The sequence below is a fragment of the Tachysurus fulvidraco genome, chromosome 2, assembly GCF_022655615.1.
Source record: "Tachysurus fulvidraco isolate hzauxx_2018 chromosome 2, HZAU_PFXX_2.0, whole genome shotgun sequence".
Classification (NCBI taxonomy): domain Eukaryota; kingdom Metazoa; phylum Chordata; class Actinopteri; order Siluriformes; family Bagridae; genus Tachysurus; species Tachysurus fulvidraco.
This window is the reverse complement of record NC_062519.1, coordinates 15,418,288-15,433,590: the sequence shown is the minus strand read 5'-3', so window position 1 is coordinate 15,433,590 and position 15,303 is coordinate 15,418,288. Positions and strand designations below refer to the sequence as shown.

Below are 15,303 nucleotides of genomic sequence, written 5' to 3'. Positions count from 1 at the left end.
GATGCATATGTATGTGGATATACAATTTGAGACCAATTCATCCATAGAGTTGAGGAGTTACTGGCCTTACTAAAAAAACAACAAAGGTTCTGGGAGTTAACCTGTGACCTTCTGGGTTCTTGCACTGTACCAACACTGGGCCATAACTTTTAGTTATAATTTTGTAATATCTTTACAGTTCTAATCACCAAGAAGCTTTCTACACATGACTACATAGTTGTTGGTGAAAGATTTCCAATGTACCATTTTTCACAAAATAGTTTTTGTACTTTTCAGTCCAACACCTCAGTTCCATGTCAGAGTGCAAGCCTAGGCATGCGTTCATGCTTACAACCTCACAAGCTCAACACGCACCACGCTTGAATTTTCCGACCCTCCTCTCTTCCAGGCACAGTGAGGAAAGCATCGCCAGCTCTCCCCGCCTCGCTTAGCTCCGAGTTCATCGTGGGCTGGTTGTCTTGGCAACTGGAGCAGACACTTTCCATATGGACTAAAACAGTTGCTATGGAAACAAAGTTTTATTTTCTATTAATAATCTCGCCGACAAACGTGTGAGCATTTGCGAGGCTCGGTTTAATCTCGTTGAAATGATTTCTTTTTTTTTTTTTGTCATGATTTTTGTTCAAATTGGGGCAGTTTCCAGGAACCCCCTCTGACATTTTACACACTCTAATTTAGTTTCACATTTACAGGAACCTTTATAGTTCCAGGTTCATCATTTACTTGCACTTCTTTACTTAGGTTTATAGATTAATTGTATGATATCGAGAAAATGATAAGTGGGATTTCAGTGGTATGACCTTACAGAAGGTTGAGCTCAAATGCTCTTTTGAGCTCAAAAGTTCTTTTGTTCAGATAACACATTGACCAAATGAATAAATGTAAATGAACCGTTGACCTGAGAGAAAACTGACCTCATCATCTCAATTTCTTGCAAAGTATACTCTACAAAATCCAAAACACTGTGGTTTCAAGGTACAAGGTCTTTTGTACATTTAGTTAAAAGACACAATGGGACTTGAACTTTGGGAACTAAAATGTACATGTCTCATACCTATTATTTCCTGACTGTATATTAAGCAGATTTAAACCAAAGTCTGTCCTCTTATGTCTACTCATCTCCACAACAATAGATAACTCAATGGTCCTTAACAGTGTTGTGAGGTTCCAGGTTTCCTCTGTTCATCTCTAATTCATATTAATGTGCAGCGTGATCCCTCGACACATTCATTAAATTTCAAATGGAGTCTCTTGTTCATCCCACAACGCTTTCATCACAGAAACAAGGGTTGGCTTTTTGGTGACTGGCTGCACATGACTTTCCATTTCTCCAAAAAAAAAAAAAAACCACTTTGCTTGGAGCACGCCACAGTGGAATGTCATGCAGTATGCAAATATCTTTAAAGGAAAAATGCATGTGTTTTTGCGTGTGAATAGATGGCAATAAAAATCCCACTTCGTGTGACATGGTTAATGTCTCATGACATTAATGTTTAGTTTGTAGGTGGATTCTGTATACCATGGATAAACTTTGCTCGACCGCAGAATGTAAACTCGTATTTGATAAGTGTCTTATAGCTACAAAATCCTCCAAACTCCTTGCTAGAGTTATGACACCACCATTAAACAAATTGATCACTATCATAAAGACTCCATTGTGTAAATGTTTGAGTAAGACATGTAAAACAATCGTGGATGATCTTAAGTCAAGCAGACTTTCTTTTTTTTTTATTTTCGCCCCCAGTGTTGTTTAGAGATGACTTAACAAATGTGCTTTTGTCCTTTAGGGGCAGCAGTATCCAAAGGCAGTGGGCTGTGTCTCTGTTTCTGCGTTTCTTGACTCCCAGCTCCTGTAATTAAAACAGAAAATAATTAATGAGTTCCAGCACTGCTTCAGCGTAGCAAATTTATCTGTTTTCTCTCTCTGTCATTTATAGATGCTGGTCTGGTCTTCCTTAACATCGTTTAAAAAAACGACTCGATCCAGCTCCTACTGATCCAATGTGGAAATGCCATATGCCTTTTAAATGTACAAATCCTTAGAAAGATTATAGCATTGACTATTATAGCATTGAATCGAATCATGCCTTTGCAGACAAATTCTTTTCATTTCAAAGAGTTTTCTATTATGCGGTTATGACCCATGAATTACAATTTGTTTCCATGGTTTTTCGGTTTCTTCATGTAATCATGATGTAAGATTGTGTAAGACTCGCTTGAAAAGCTGCTGCAAAACCTTTTAACTACCAGAAAATATCTGAGATTTCTCATGTAGTCTTCTCAAACTGAATCGAAATGCGACTGAAAGAATGTCGTTTAGGAACCAGTTTGATTTTCCAACCACACCGCTACGATCTAAAGTATTGATTTTTGCTAGTGTGACCAGAAGATTGCTTTTCTTCGCTGGGCCACACCACTCTGGATCGACTAATGAACTCCCTATAGTAACACAGCGATGTGGCATGATCTATAACTATTCCCAGCATGCGTTGCAGATGAGGGTTGGCGTGAGTCAGGACTAGAATTATTTGAAAATCAATATGGACTATGGATCTGTTCCTTTCTGCGTGGCTGTTGCTCTTTATTGTGCTGTGACCTGTTTTTCATTTCACAAAGCTACGAGTGGTATTTTATATTTTGTATTATACTTTAAATATAGTCTCTTGGTACCATATCCTGAATCCCCAGCTTAAAAACAACCCACCATTGTGCCTTTTATTATAAGTACCAATAATATGAAATTTAAACTTTTCTATTTGAATTTGTATCTGTTCTGAACACTTTTGAGTTTTAAAGAATTACATACAAATCTAATTTATAATACAGACTTAAATCGATTCAATCCACCTCATGTTTAATCTACTTAATATACAAATTCAAAATTAACCGTAAATCCTAGAGATGTAAAATTAAATATGTTTAATTTAAGTAAGCAATTTATATTTTTATTTACTATTTATTATAGTCTTCTTATGAAGAGTTAACAGTTTGAAAAAAATACTGTACATTGTAGAGGTTCACAAACGAAGCCTTTTAAAAGAATAATAATAATAATAATAATAATAAAAGTTATATATTTACCTTTTGGGATACAATAAAACTATTGATAGAGGAAATCTTCAGTGTCAACACTTTTTGAAACATTATGAAATGGTCTTGTTTACATGAGAGGATTAAAAAAAGAAATCTATAAAAATGTAACCTGTAAGTGATAACAGGAACTAATTTGTTTCAGAAGTAACTACAAAATGTGTGAGAATAACTAACCCCTGGGTGGTAACAGTGAGCCTGCTTCCTGCCGCATGACGTCACTGTCATCGATTGATTACTTTCCTCTTACACGTCTAGTCATGTTTTATGCCGGACCTAATTGTTGTGATGTTTTGTCGTCTTTACAAATTCCAGTTCTAACTTCCCTGAAAAACACTCATTTCTAAGCTGACACTTAACCAGTGTTGTAGTTAAACAGTATGGATCTGCTTGGCTGTGAAAGTCCGTCTCTCGGTTAAAGTTTCTGAGCCTGTTAGTGTCTTTATTGTGGAAATGGGAAGCACAGAGGAGTATTATATTACTCTAGCTCTTATTTCACAGCGCTATGTGTGCTGGACAGGATGATAGACGTGCATACAGTGGCTCATGAATATTAAAAGAACAAGATGGGATGCTTTATTAAACAGACTTTTGAATATATAATGGAAGTGTTTAGAGTTGGACATAAGATTGCATTTAGCTGCACCGTGTATATAATAAGGCATTCGTTTATAAGAGCTTGTGTAAGCACAAGGTAAGTTTTAGTGTGTGTGTGTGTGGTTGGATGGATGGTTAAATTATACATAGACACCTTCCTGTGTTTACCAGGCTGCTAAAGACACCTGCTCCCTCCTCACTCACGTCTGCACATGCATGCACACACCTCCCTCCTGTTCACACCTCACCTAGAACAACAAATTAAAACAAATGAAACACTTCTCACACACAAAAACACCTGACCTCTTACGTACATTTGTGTCTTGCTATTTTATCCGGGGTTTTAAACCTACAACTTGTTGTAGGTTTTAAACCTACAACTTGTTGGGAATGTAGGGAAACCAGTGCAAATTATTTACTTATCTTAGATTTTTCTAGAATGCATTTCAAAGCAACATATGTGTGCTTTCTAGGTACAAATTCAATCAATACTAAGGAGATTTTGTAACCTTCAATATTTTCTTGGTTATAGAACAGACGTTGATTCTTTTCTGTTGAAACGCCTGCAGTCCTTTTGGGGATCTAATTTTGTGGGTGGAAACATGGTGTAAGAAGCAGTTTTTCCAGTAAAAATGTAACACCCACATGCGCACACACACACACACACACACACACACACACACACACACACACACACACACAAGCACATACTGTAATGTGTAGCACATGAGATTTGTAGCGCATGAGATTACTTGACCCCAGCTAGACAAGAGAATGGGTTGAGTTTTAAATGGTCCTTGACTGAAGATGTAGTGCACTACGTTAAAGTGTAACGTATATATTTTTTTTATTATACTTGTAGTACACTACATAGTATAATATCCAATACTGTTATAATGCGGTTAAGGCCGAGTGGATAATTTGCATATGAAAAGTATGATATTGTTTTTTTTCTTGTCTTGAGGCAAGTAATGTAGTATTGTGATTATCCTGTCTGCTGATTGGATGATGGGTTGAAGCCAGAGTGCATATTGATAATCAAGAGCAGACAGTGGGTTTAGTTGTAACATTGGGGTCGATTGTGTATCTTGTAATTGCTTCATGCACAAAGATTGCATTGGCAGTGAGGTTGATGTCTGACGGTTAGGTGAAATCCAAAGAAATGAAAGGATTATGTAATGCATTTAAACTGTACACTGAAATGTAAAGACCATGAACTAAAAAGCATTACAATGTTATGTAAAATAAACCCACAAATTCTGGTGGGTTTTTTGACGGTTGGTAGGAAACCAACAAACCTGAATGAAACCCAATAAAACACATGCAAACTTTAGACAGACAGTAAACTTTGCTCAGGGTCTGGAGCTGTAAAGCACTTCCTGTTGTACCACCGCACCACCCAACTGCTTGATACCACATCGGTATCTGGTCTGACTATCATTGCCCTGTAGCGATGTAACACGTGTCGTTTGCATTGAGCTGATTGTAGCCTGTAGTATGTTGTCCTTCAGTTTTTCCATAGCTTGGCATTTTGTCTGATATACAGTTAAAACTGGGATATTTTGAGCTCACTGAGGTGAAAGATGCCGTGAAGGTCATCAGGCCTTTATATGACCTCATGATAAACCTCAGGATCCCATTATGGTATGTCTTTTTGCTAAATGTGTCCTTGAGATATCATGTTGACACATTGTGTCATTATTGTAAGACCAACATTTTAGATTCTAAAATGATTTTAAAGGATTAAAAAAGTTAAATATTAATATTCCTAATATATGAATATTAGGAATTCTTTTTATGTTGCATTGTAGTCTTTTTTTTTTTTTTTTTTTTTGGTATTTTCGGTCGGTTGGTATTTTGGTGTTTGTTATTTGTTGTTTTTTTTATTGGTTGTTTGTTTTGGTTGGTTGGATGGTTCGTTGGTGGTGGCAGTAGTTGTATTTTGTAGTTTATCTTTTAACATTTTGCCCATTGGTAGCTCAGTGCTTCTGTGCTAGGAGTGTTGTTGTTTTTTAATGCCTTCTGTATTGACCAAATTTACTATCTAATTTTGGAGCAGCCCTTCAAATGGTGACAGGAATTCACTGTCTCGTAAATTAAAGTGTGTTACATTCATGAGCTCTTGGTTAGCAGAGGGATTTGAGAGAACTTAATGTTGCAAGCTGATGTAATTTCCTTATTCTAAACTGCCAATAATGCGCAGTTGGGTTTTATGTACCGAATACTCTATACTGTATATACATGTTGGCTAACTCGACCTTGTTTACTCTTCTTGTTACAGTCTTTGTACAGTAAGAAAGAAAATGTGTCACATGATGCATGATGCATAACTGTGAACTTGATGAATTACAGTCCAAGTCCTGAGATTGTACTACAGAGATTTGCTTTTTACAAGCATTTTTTTTCCAGCATCTGATAGAATTTATCTTTGTGACTGATGACTACTGGCCTAAGTGTGCCATGTGTTTGGGAATTCTTTTAAGTCTTATCAAAAAAGGTTCTCAATTAGATGTTTTATCATTTCCCATAAAGCCAGATTGGGGTGAGATAGTGGTGGTAAAAGCAGTGAGTGAGAATGCACAAATCTCACATCCCATCTCACATCCCCTGAATGATTCCTTTTTTGCACAGTGCGGTATTTTTAGGCCAAAAAGCTGCCACAAGTCAATTGTGTTCTTCAAGCGAACGTTTCCTTTTCTTTGCTGTGAAGTCGATGGCTCTTGTCTGGAGACAAACTAGAAAGGCACCTTGCCATGGTGTAATGTGGCTAACCGCTTCCTTCATTTCATCATCGGGCTAACGGGAAGTTTGTACACTTGCATTGGATTTGTGACTGTATATATGCAATAATTACTATTGCTAATCCTTTTGAGGAAACGACGTACACATCGGATCTTGGGTTTCATGTGGGTGGAATCTGGAATGCCTCCGTTATACTGACTCTTATTAACTGGTCCCAAGTCAGCAGGCATACAGCTGTCAAATACATTTGAAGAATGGACATCACATTTCTGAAGGCGTGAGGTGAATTACCTGGACTGAGGGGTTACTGAGTGTACACGTGTCTAGAAAGTGCGTTCTGAATGATTGTGGATAATGCTGCTCAGCTCTGTGGTTGTGGAAGGGGGTGCTGGGGTATATACAGAGTCTGGTATATACTGGGAGAGGCGTGAATAAAAATAGAGGGAATTTAGTAAGCCAAAGGCTGAGGGCTGGTGGCATTTCAGAAGCTGGGGCGGAGTTCGAGGGGCTAAAACTTGAATGTGGTGGAAGTTTTTTTTTGGGCAGGAAACTTGGAGGAAGTGGAGGAGGAGCAGCGGAGGCACATCAGCAGGCACATAGTGTGTGGATGAGGGGGAGTTTCTTGGATGTCTTGGTGAATTGATCTCAGGTTGATTTGCTATTTTTGCAACGAATCATGTGTTTCTTGTCCACGGCTTCTATGAGTCTTGTTTTTGTCTAGGTGATTTGGAAGAAGTGACCGTACACCCTTTTTTGTTTTTGTTTTTGTTTACTGAATTACTTGTCTATGCTCATGCACTTCAGCAACCAGATCCGATCAGATACGGATACAGAAATGCAAATGTACAAATACCGAATGCCTTTGTGTCTTTGTCATTTGCTTGGTTTCATTTGAGTTTCATAAATTCCTGTCTGGCACAAAACGCTGTTCAAGCTTCAGCTTGCATGCTTCCAGGCATTACAAGTTACAGCTGTTAAAAGAATAATGAATAGAAGATGAGAGATTAAATAAGCATGCTAATCTTGTTCGGTGTAGAGGAGAATAACCAGATTGAGAAAGATGCACAGACAGAAATGAAAGGGAAGGAAATGACAGGGGGATTTTTTGGAGAAGATTCTGATTTCACTAATACGACGGCCCTCAAACAGCTTCCAGTGTTGAGATCAGGAGGTTTCCTGATGGAAAAACTGAGCCGATGTTGGCTTTCCCCACTCTTCGTGGGTAGAAAAAAAAATGTCTCAGTTTGCAAGAAACAAACGGACGGCTCAGCTCCGCTATCCTGATGGAAAGAGCGTATCAGAATGTTTGCAAAGGAAACTAAATTTATCTCGCTTATGGCTCGTTTTTGGCTCCTGCAAGATCAACATGCTGGCTGTGGACCTCAAGGACAGAATTTATTCCCTTCACTGCTTTTAATTTAGTCTACAAGTTGTTGATGCTTTTTACATTCGATGGAACTGATGGACTTTACTTTTTTCCGTTTCTCCCACAAACGCTGATCCACAGTATCAACTTTCTAATTTAGAAGTACTTTCCGTTACGACGTCTTGACTTGGCCTCGGAAACGATACAATATCTACAGAGTTCCAGTTAACGTCTATAATATGAGAAACTCCAGTATTTCCGATATAAACAATATAAATTCTTATTTTGAAAATTGTTCGTATCCAGACTATGCGGAGGGTCAGATGTAAAAATCCCCATGTGAGACGTTAGTATAGAAACAATAAAGATTTTGGTCTTTCAGTATTGTTAGTAGGGTTAGTAGAGTCTCTGGTGAATGTAGGAAAATCTTGGCACCAGCAGCCGGTAAGACGGTCCTGTGTGTCCAGTTTCTCTGCTTTATCTAGCTCTCTCCAGTTTCTATGCCTCTTTCTTTCCGCTTGCAATCTCTGTGGAGTTCATCTCCTGGCTCGGTCCAGTCTCAGGAGCTGCATCTGTCAGCTTTTTTTTTTCCATATATAATACTGTCAGTGCTAAATGATAGTGTGGCTGCTGCTTTTTAACTGTTTTCTGAAATTATCACGTGATTACTTCGAATATCGATGTCCTTGTTGGAAAGATCTGACCAGTCGCAGATGTTCGTGTCAAGCAGTATACTCGAGGGCTAATCCCGGGTGTTCATGCATCCTGAGAGACTCCGGGCATTCCTGCTGACGGAGGATCGTGTGCAGTCATATCATCATAGATATCGTATCATCTTGTCATAGAAATAAAGGTCATTATTGTCTGTAGGGTTAAATGTATATCATTGTCATTCCACTTCTCTCTCAATGTGCATTATCGTGTGTGTGTGTGTGTGTGTGTGTGTGTGTATGAAATGCTTGGTGATGGAGAGCAGCTCGTTTAAGAGGTAATAAGAGTGCATCGTGTTTGCCGGAGGTTGCCGTTAGCAACAGGGTCTGGACACCAACTCTGCACAAAAATAGGCATTAACCTTTTTAAAATGAAAGTGTTTTTCTTCAGCTCCTCTGCACATTTTTCTTCTCCTTGTTTGTGCTTCTGAGCCTTCTCGAGCCAGCACATCTGGCTATGTTTGGCTGGATCAGGTCTCTCTAGAGAGTCCACCATGACACTCGAGAGACCACACACATTCTCTAGGTTTCTCTGCAGCTGAATGCACACGTTAGGGCACTCCTTAATTCACTTATTTGCTGTAGCATGCTTTTGCACTATAGCTGCCACGGACCTCTTGTGAAACTGTGTGACAAAAAATACATAAGAAAATAAATCTGACCCGGCTGATTCGGTTCATCAGCATCAGAGCGCCGTGAGCTCGTAATGTATTCTCTGTATTTGCCGAACTGGCGTTACGAGTTCTCTTCTCAAGGATGCCGTGTTCACACACACACAAAAAAGCGATCTATAAAAAACAGACACCAAAAATAACACCACGACCTTCAACCTGGCCCTGAAACTCAGCTACTCTTTTACCATATTAACCATATTAACTATACAAACAAATAAGAAAAAAAAGGTGCTTAAACTGTGTAATAAAACCTGTAATCATAAAAAATATCTAAAGGGAAAAGTATTAAACAGGACAAGGACAGGAAACGGTTTCAGGTCTCGGTTTCGTTTCATCAGGTTTAAGTTTACGTTAACGTGTGTGTGTGTGTCTGTGTGTGTTTGTCTCTTTCTCTCTCTCTCTTTCTCACTCTCTATCTCTCTCTCTCTCTCTCTCTCTCTCTCTCTCTCTCTCTCTCTCTCTTAAGTAGGCTTGTAATAGACCACAGGCGAGAATCATCTGTTACCTGGTGATTCAACCTGTCTTCTGTACATCCACAGATGATGCTTGTCCAGACCTGTACTGTGACCAGCACCTTCCACACATCTTCCTCTTCCTTTCTTGTTTTGTTCATTTCAAATATAGTTTGTGAGCCTTGTGACTGTATTGGTTTGTTTAACAAACACAAACAGTTTGATCAGTGCGAAATTTGTGTGTGTGTGTGTGTGTGTGTGCAGACGGATGTGAGCCTGAGAGCCATAATCATGTCCTGTTAACCAATTAGGGTAGTTTTCTCTCTCTCACATTCTCACACACACACAGACCCACACAGACGGACAGACACTCTCTCTGCCTGATCCCTATCAGTTCCCTGTTCAAACAGAGAGCAGGATGGAACGTTTACTTAAGTTTTCTAAAATGTTTGGTGTTCAGATGTGTGATAAGCTATGTCCCTTCAACTGGAAACCCAATTGGAAAAATATATACTTTAGGAAGAAAAATAATAGTTCAAGTAAATGAAAATAAATAGATTAAAGGTTGAAAGAAGAAGGAAAAAAAAACAATGCATTGTAAATATTAAAAATGTCAAAATAAATGAAAAAATCAGTTTAGAATGATCTAGAAAAATACCGCCACCACCACCTCCCTCTTTCTCCCGTCTTTAAAGGGTCCATTATGTTGTGACCAAACCCTTTAGAGGGAAACGACACAGGGGGAAAAACATGTTATGCAAGATCTATCGTTTCACTGGAAATCCTCAGACGTGTGTAAACAAAAAGCAGCAAATTCCAGGAAATAGTTTGAGCTGTCCGGTCAGGGTCTGTGCTTTCCCATAGTCTCTCACAATCTGCATCAATTTGGTTTAATAGTAATAATAATAATAATAATAATAATAATACACTTTGTTTACGGGTGCCTTCCAAACTCTCAAGGTCACCTTACAATTTAAAACACAGCATGATATAAAACGTACAAATAGACAACAGAATAAGAAAAGAAAAGAAGAAAGTTTAAATGGAAAATGCATTTCTAAACATGTGAGTTTCGAGTCTGGATTTAAAGGTTGTTGAAGAGTCTATACTTCTGATGTCAGCAGGGAGACTGAATGCTCTAAGCCCCATGGTGGACAGTCGAGCTGATGGTGTGGTGAACGGGTTAGCGGAACAGGATCCGAGTGTACGGGAGGGTGTGATTATTGGAGAAGATTAGACAGATATGGTGGAGCAAGATTATGAAGTAACTTGAAGGCGAATCGCAGAATTTTATACTTGATGCGAAACTTCACAGGAAGCCAGTGAAGTTGATGAAGAACCGGTGCAATATGATCGATTGAAGGAGTTCGAGTAATAATGCTGGCAGCAGAGTTCTGTACTAGCTGAAGAATTTTTGAAGGCAAACCAAAAAGAACGGAGTTACAGTAATTCAAACATGATGTAACAAGGGCATGGATGAAAATGGAAGTACTGTGTTGTCAAGATTGGGCGGAGGCAATTAATATTGCGGAGGTGAAAAGTATGCAGACCGAGTAACTATTAAAACAAGCCTTTAAGGATAAAGTTCTATCAAGAATGACACCCAATATCTTTACCTTAGGGGAAGGAAAAACAGACTGAAAGAACTATTGTCTTTAGAAACAGGAGCGTTTGCAGTTCAGTGTAATGATCATCTCTCTTTTTGAGAGTAAAACTCTTTTAATAAACTTGCAGTATTTCATATTTAAGTGTGATGATTTGTTTATTAACTCTGAATCTTTCTCTCTCTGTCTCTCTCTTTCTCTCTGGATGTGCGTGCTGCAGTGGTGCGTTCTCCGAGGTCGTCCTAGCCGAGGAAAAGCGAACATTGAAGCTGGTGGCAATAAAGTGTATTCCGAAGAAAGCGCTAGAAGGGAAAGAGAACAGCATTGAAAATGAAATCGCCGTTCTTCACAAGTAACTATTTTCATTATACTACTCTTATTTTTATATATATTTATATGTATGCACTGAAATTACAGTTCATGTAGTTGCATTGCATCCTGGGAGATCAGGGTGGAAAGGCAATGTTAAAAAGAGGTCACGTCTGTCAATACCGTGATACATCACCAGACTTGCTTGCATTCCAACCATCTGAAGACTGAAACGTCTTGCATCATTCACAGGCCAAAACAAACATTAATAACGATGGTTAAAATAAAATTCAGTTAACTAGTTATAAGTATAAATTTGTGTTATGAGTATAAACTAGTTAAGCAGTTATAAGTATAAATTTGTGTTATGAGTATAAACTAGTTAAGCAGTTATAAGTATAAATTTGTGTTATGAGTATAAACTAGTTAAGCAGTTATAAGTATAAATTTGTGTTATGAGTATAAACTAGTTAAGCAGTTATAAGTATAAATTTGTGTTATGAGTATAAATATAATTTAGGGGATTTTATTTTTACGTGTGTGTATTTATGACTCAGCACATATAAAATATATGTTGAAAAAGTTGAAAACAATTTCACCTATATGCACACGGCCGCGCCCACACTTGCTGAAGTCACAGTCGTTTAAGGATCTCCCATATGAACCGCTGGGTTCACCAGGCACTCTGGAAAAAGACTTGCTCTGAAGGTGCTAAAGCTATTTTTAGGACGCGTGTGCACGCGTTGCCAGGGTTACTGCCGCTATACTGACCTGGAGATCAGAGAGGGATGTGAACGAACGTGTGATAGAGGAACACCCTCCTTTCGTCTACACATTTATACAAGGACATGCTTCATAGTTCAGTCTTTATTGCTTCCTTGTTTTGTTTTGTTTTTGTTTTTTTTTAAATTAGTCTCTCATGTTTATAGCATCAACTCTCCAGATTGCAGCATCTCTTGAGGTGATTGTGTTGGAACATCAGAGTGACTCAGTCACATCTGATATTCACATTTATGTCCATACTCTTGACGGGGGTGAAATAAATCAATCCAGACAAAATGATCTACAAATAAGATGTATAAAGACTATAAAACAAGTTTGAGACCTCTGTCTTATTCTAGTTTTCAGCACCACATGCTTAAACATACCATCAGGTGATTGTGACATTGATACAGTGTAGTATAGTCATATAGTATAGTGTAGTATGATATGGTTTATAGTGTAGTATTGTATAATATAGTGTTGTATAGTATGTTATGGTTTATACAGTAGTACAGTGTAGTATGGTATAATGTAGTGTTGTGTAGTATGTTATGGTTTATACAGTAGTACAGTGTAGTATGGTATAATGTAGTGTTGTGTAGTATGTTATGGTTTATACAGTAGTACAGTGTAGTATGGTATAATGTAGTGTTGTGTAGTATGTTATGGTTTATACAGTAGTACAGTGTAGTGTTGTATAGTATGTTATGGTTTATAGTACAGTGTAGTATGGTATAATGTAGTGTTATATAGTTTACTACAGTATATTATCTTATAGTATGCTGTAGTATAGTGTGGATATAGTATACTTGGGTGTAGTGCAGTATAGTATGTTATGGTCAAGTACAGTGTAGTGTAATACTGTGTAGTCTGGTATAGTATACATTGGTATATTGTATTATAGTAGTATAGTACACTCAGGTGTAGTGTGGTATAGTCTGTAATGGTCTAGTACAGTGTAGTGTAATACAGTGAAGTATGGGATAATAAAATAGTCTTATGGTAATCTTATGGTACGGCACAGTGTAGTATAGTATAGTACTCTTTAGTGAAGGTAGGTGGATGCGATGTTTGTCAATATTTTTTGTTGAACTACACTAGTGCATTGTGTTAGACTATTAAAAAGTCTGAAATCTCAGGTTTGTCATAATGTGACTCCCTCTGACACACAAAAGTGCGTCTTTGATATTTTTAATAATTTAGTAAAATAAACTAATAAAGCAAAAGTAAAGATTAGCCTTAAGCCATAAATTGATGCTTTTAAGATGCTTCTTATTTTAGATTCACGTTTTATTTGGATTTAAGTCTGTCCTGTTTCTTCGTGTGTTTAGAGACTTGTTTCTCACCTTGTGCCTTACAGAAAATGTGCCCTCTGATTACATGAATCACCATTACTACAGAATTCTTATTCTGCTTGGAAAAACGTAGGCTTTTATCCCCAACAAAACAGACTGAAACCTTTTGACAGTTTGTAAAAACATGTTAGTGTTGTTCTGGCCTGAGGCTTTTACACAACATTTCCAGAGGATTCACTTGGATTTGAAAGAATTAACATGGAATATGAATAATTATGTTAAGCCTTTTATTTAGTTAGAGCTCATTATCCACAAAGCTTTGTCTGTCTTTCCTATTTTTTCCCCATTTCTTTTTTAATGTCAGTCTTAATATTTCTGTTTTTATCTTTCTTACTTCTGACTCACTTTTGTTTTTTCTCAATTTTTCCTTGTATGTCTTTGTCTCTCTGTCTGTTCTTGTCTACCTGTCTCTTATTTTATCTGTCTTTCTTTCTTTGTCTTTCTCTGTCTATCTGCCTTTCCTTTATATTTTTATGCATAAATTTGCCCCATTTGCCTTCTTACTGTTCCTTCTTTTTTTACCCGTCACCCAGTCTGTCGTTTTTTTTTCTCGGTTGTTCGTCTGTCTTTCTTTTTATCCCCTGTCAGTCTTTTGGCCACCTTCTTCTTTTTTCTCTCTCTCTTTTAGTTTGTCGGTCTGTCTTGCTTTCCTTTTTCGCCTCTGTCTATCTTTATATCTGTCTTTCTTTCATTTCTGTCACCTCAGAAAAGAAGCCCCTGCATCTATTATAAAGGAATATTGTTTCAGTTCCTTAGTGCTGTGCCTCAAACCACCCACCACCTGTGGAGTCGACCCGGACCCCACGCACAGAGGGGGTGGAGAGTCAACGAGCAATCGAGAGAGAAAGACAGGGCGAACTGACAGCATGTACAGGACGTGACCGGTGCCTGGGGGGAGGAAAAGTTAGAGAATGAGTGTGATTGTGTGTGTGTGTGTGTGAGAGAGAAAGGAATGAAAGGCTCAGTGGGCTGGTGACTCACCTGCATGTGTCGGTCGTGTTATGTGCCTCAGGCGTGTGTGGGAATCCACAAGGCAACCCGGTGAGAACCCACACATAGTGCTCTCGCTCTCTCTCTCTCTCTCTCTCTCTCTCTCTCTCTCTCTCTCTCTCTCTCTCTCAACCCAGCAGGTAAAGAGAAAGTAAAAGAGAATTATTATTGACTGGAGCTGAAGTGAGAGAGAAACGAAGAGGTGGACTGTGATGCCAACACCTCTGTAGATCGTTAATAAAAACATTTCTAATAGAAACACGTCAAGAAAGATAGCGGCTTGCGAAGGAGGGTAATTAACCAAAAAGCTTAGACTGAAGAATTGGAGTGAACCTAAAAACAGACAACAGATCAGGATCACGGTCAAACCAGAACATATCTCATGATCACTTATCTCGCGGTGTAGGTACACCCTGGATGGGGAATCAGTCAATTTAGTAACCAGAGATCAGATTTTATCCATTATTATGCATAATTAAAAAAGTATGAAATTTTACTGAGATGTTTTAATCAGAGATTAATGGTAAGGATGTCATTATTGTGACAGACGACTCGATATGAATATCGGCAGTCAAAACCTTTGTAGAATATCTGATTAAATATTTCAGTACCATAACTCCAGCTGCTGTTATTGTTCCTTATGTATTGTTTT

The 15,303-nt window shown here is 38.1% G+C and overlaps 1 protein-coding gene and 1 long non-coding RNA gene across 2 annotated transcripts in view; one reads left to right on the top strand and one right to left on the bottom strand.

The window, feature by feature from the left end:
* Nucleotides 1-15,303, top strand: part of camk1b (calcium/calmodulin-dependent protein kinase Ib) — a 32,854-nt gene that overhangs the window by 8,028 nt on the left and 9,523 nt on the right. Inside the window, exon 3 of the mRNA XM_027176379.2 lies at nt 11,456-11,587. Within this exon, the coding sequence (XP_027032180.2) occupies nt 11,456-11,587 (132 nt within the window). The remainder of the gene's footprint in view (nt 1-11,455; nt 11,588-15,303) is intronic.
* LOC125140414 lies at nt 1,732-5,394 on the bottom strand. Its single transcript, XR_007139709.1, has 2 exons — nt 3,842-5,394; nt 1,732-1,850 (listed from the first exon to the last, which is right to left on the bottom strand). It is a non-coding gene; the product is annotated as an uncharacterized LOC125140414 (long non-coding RNA).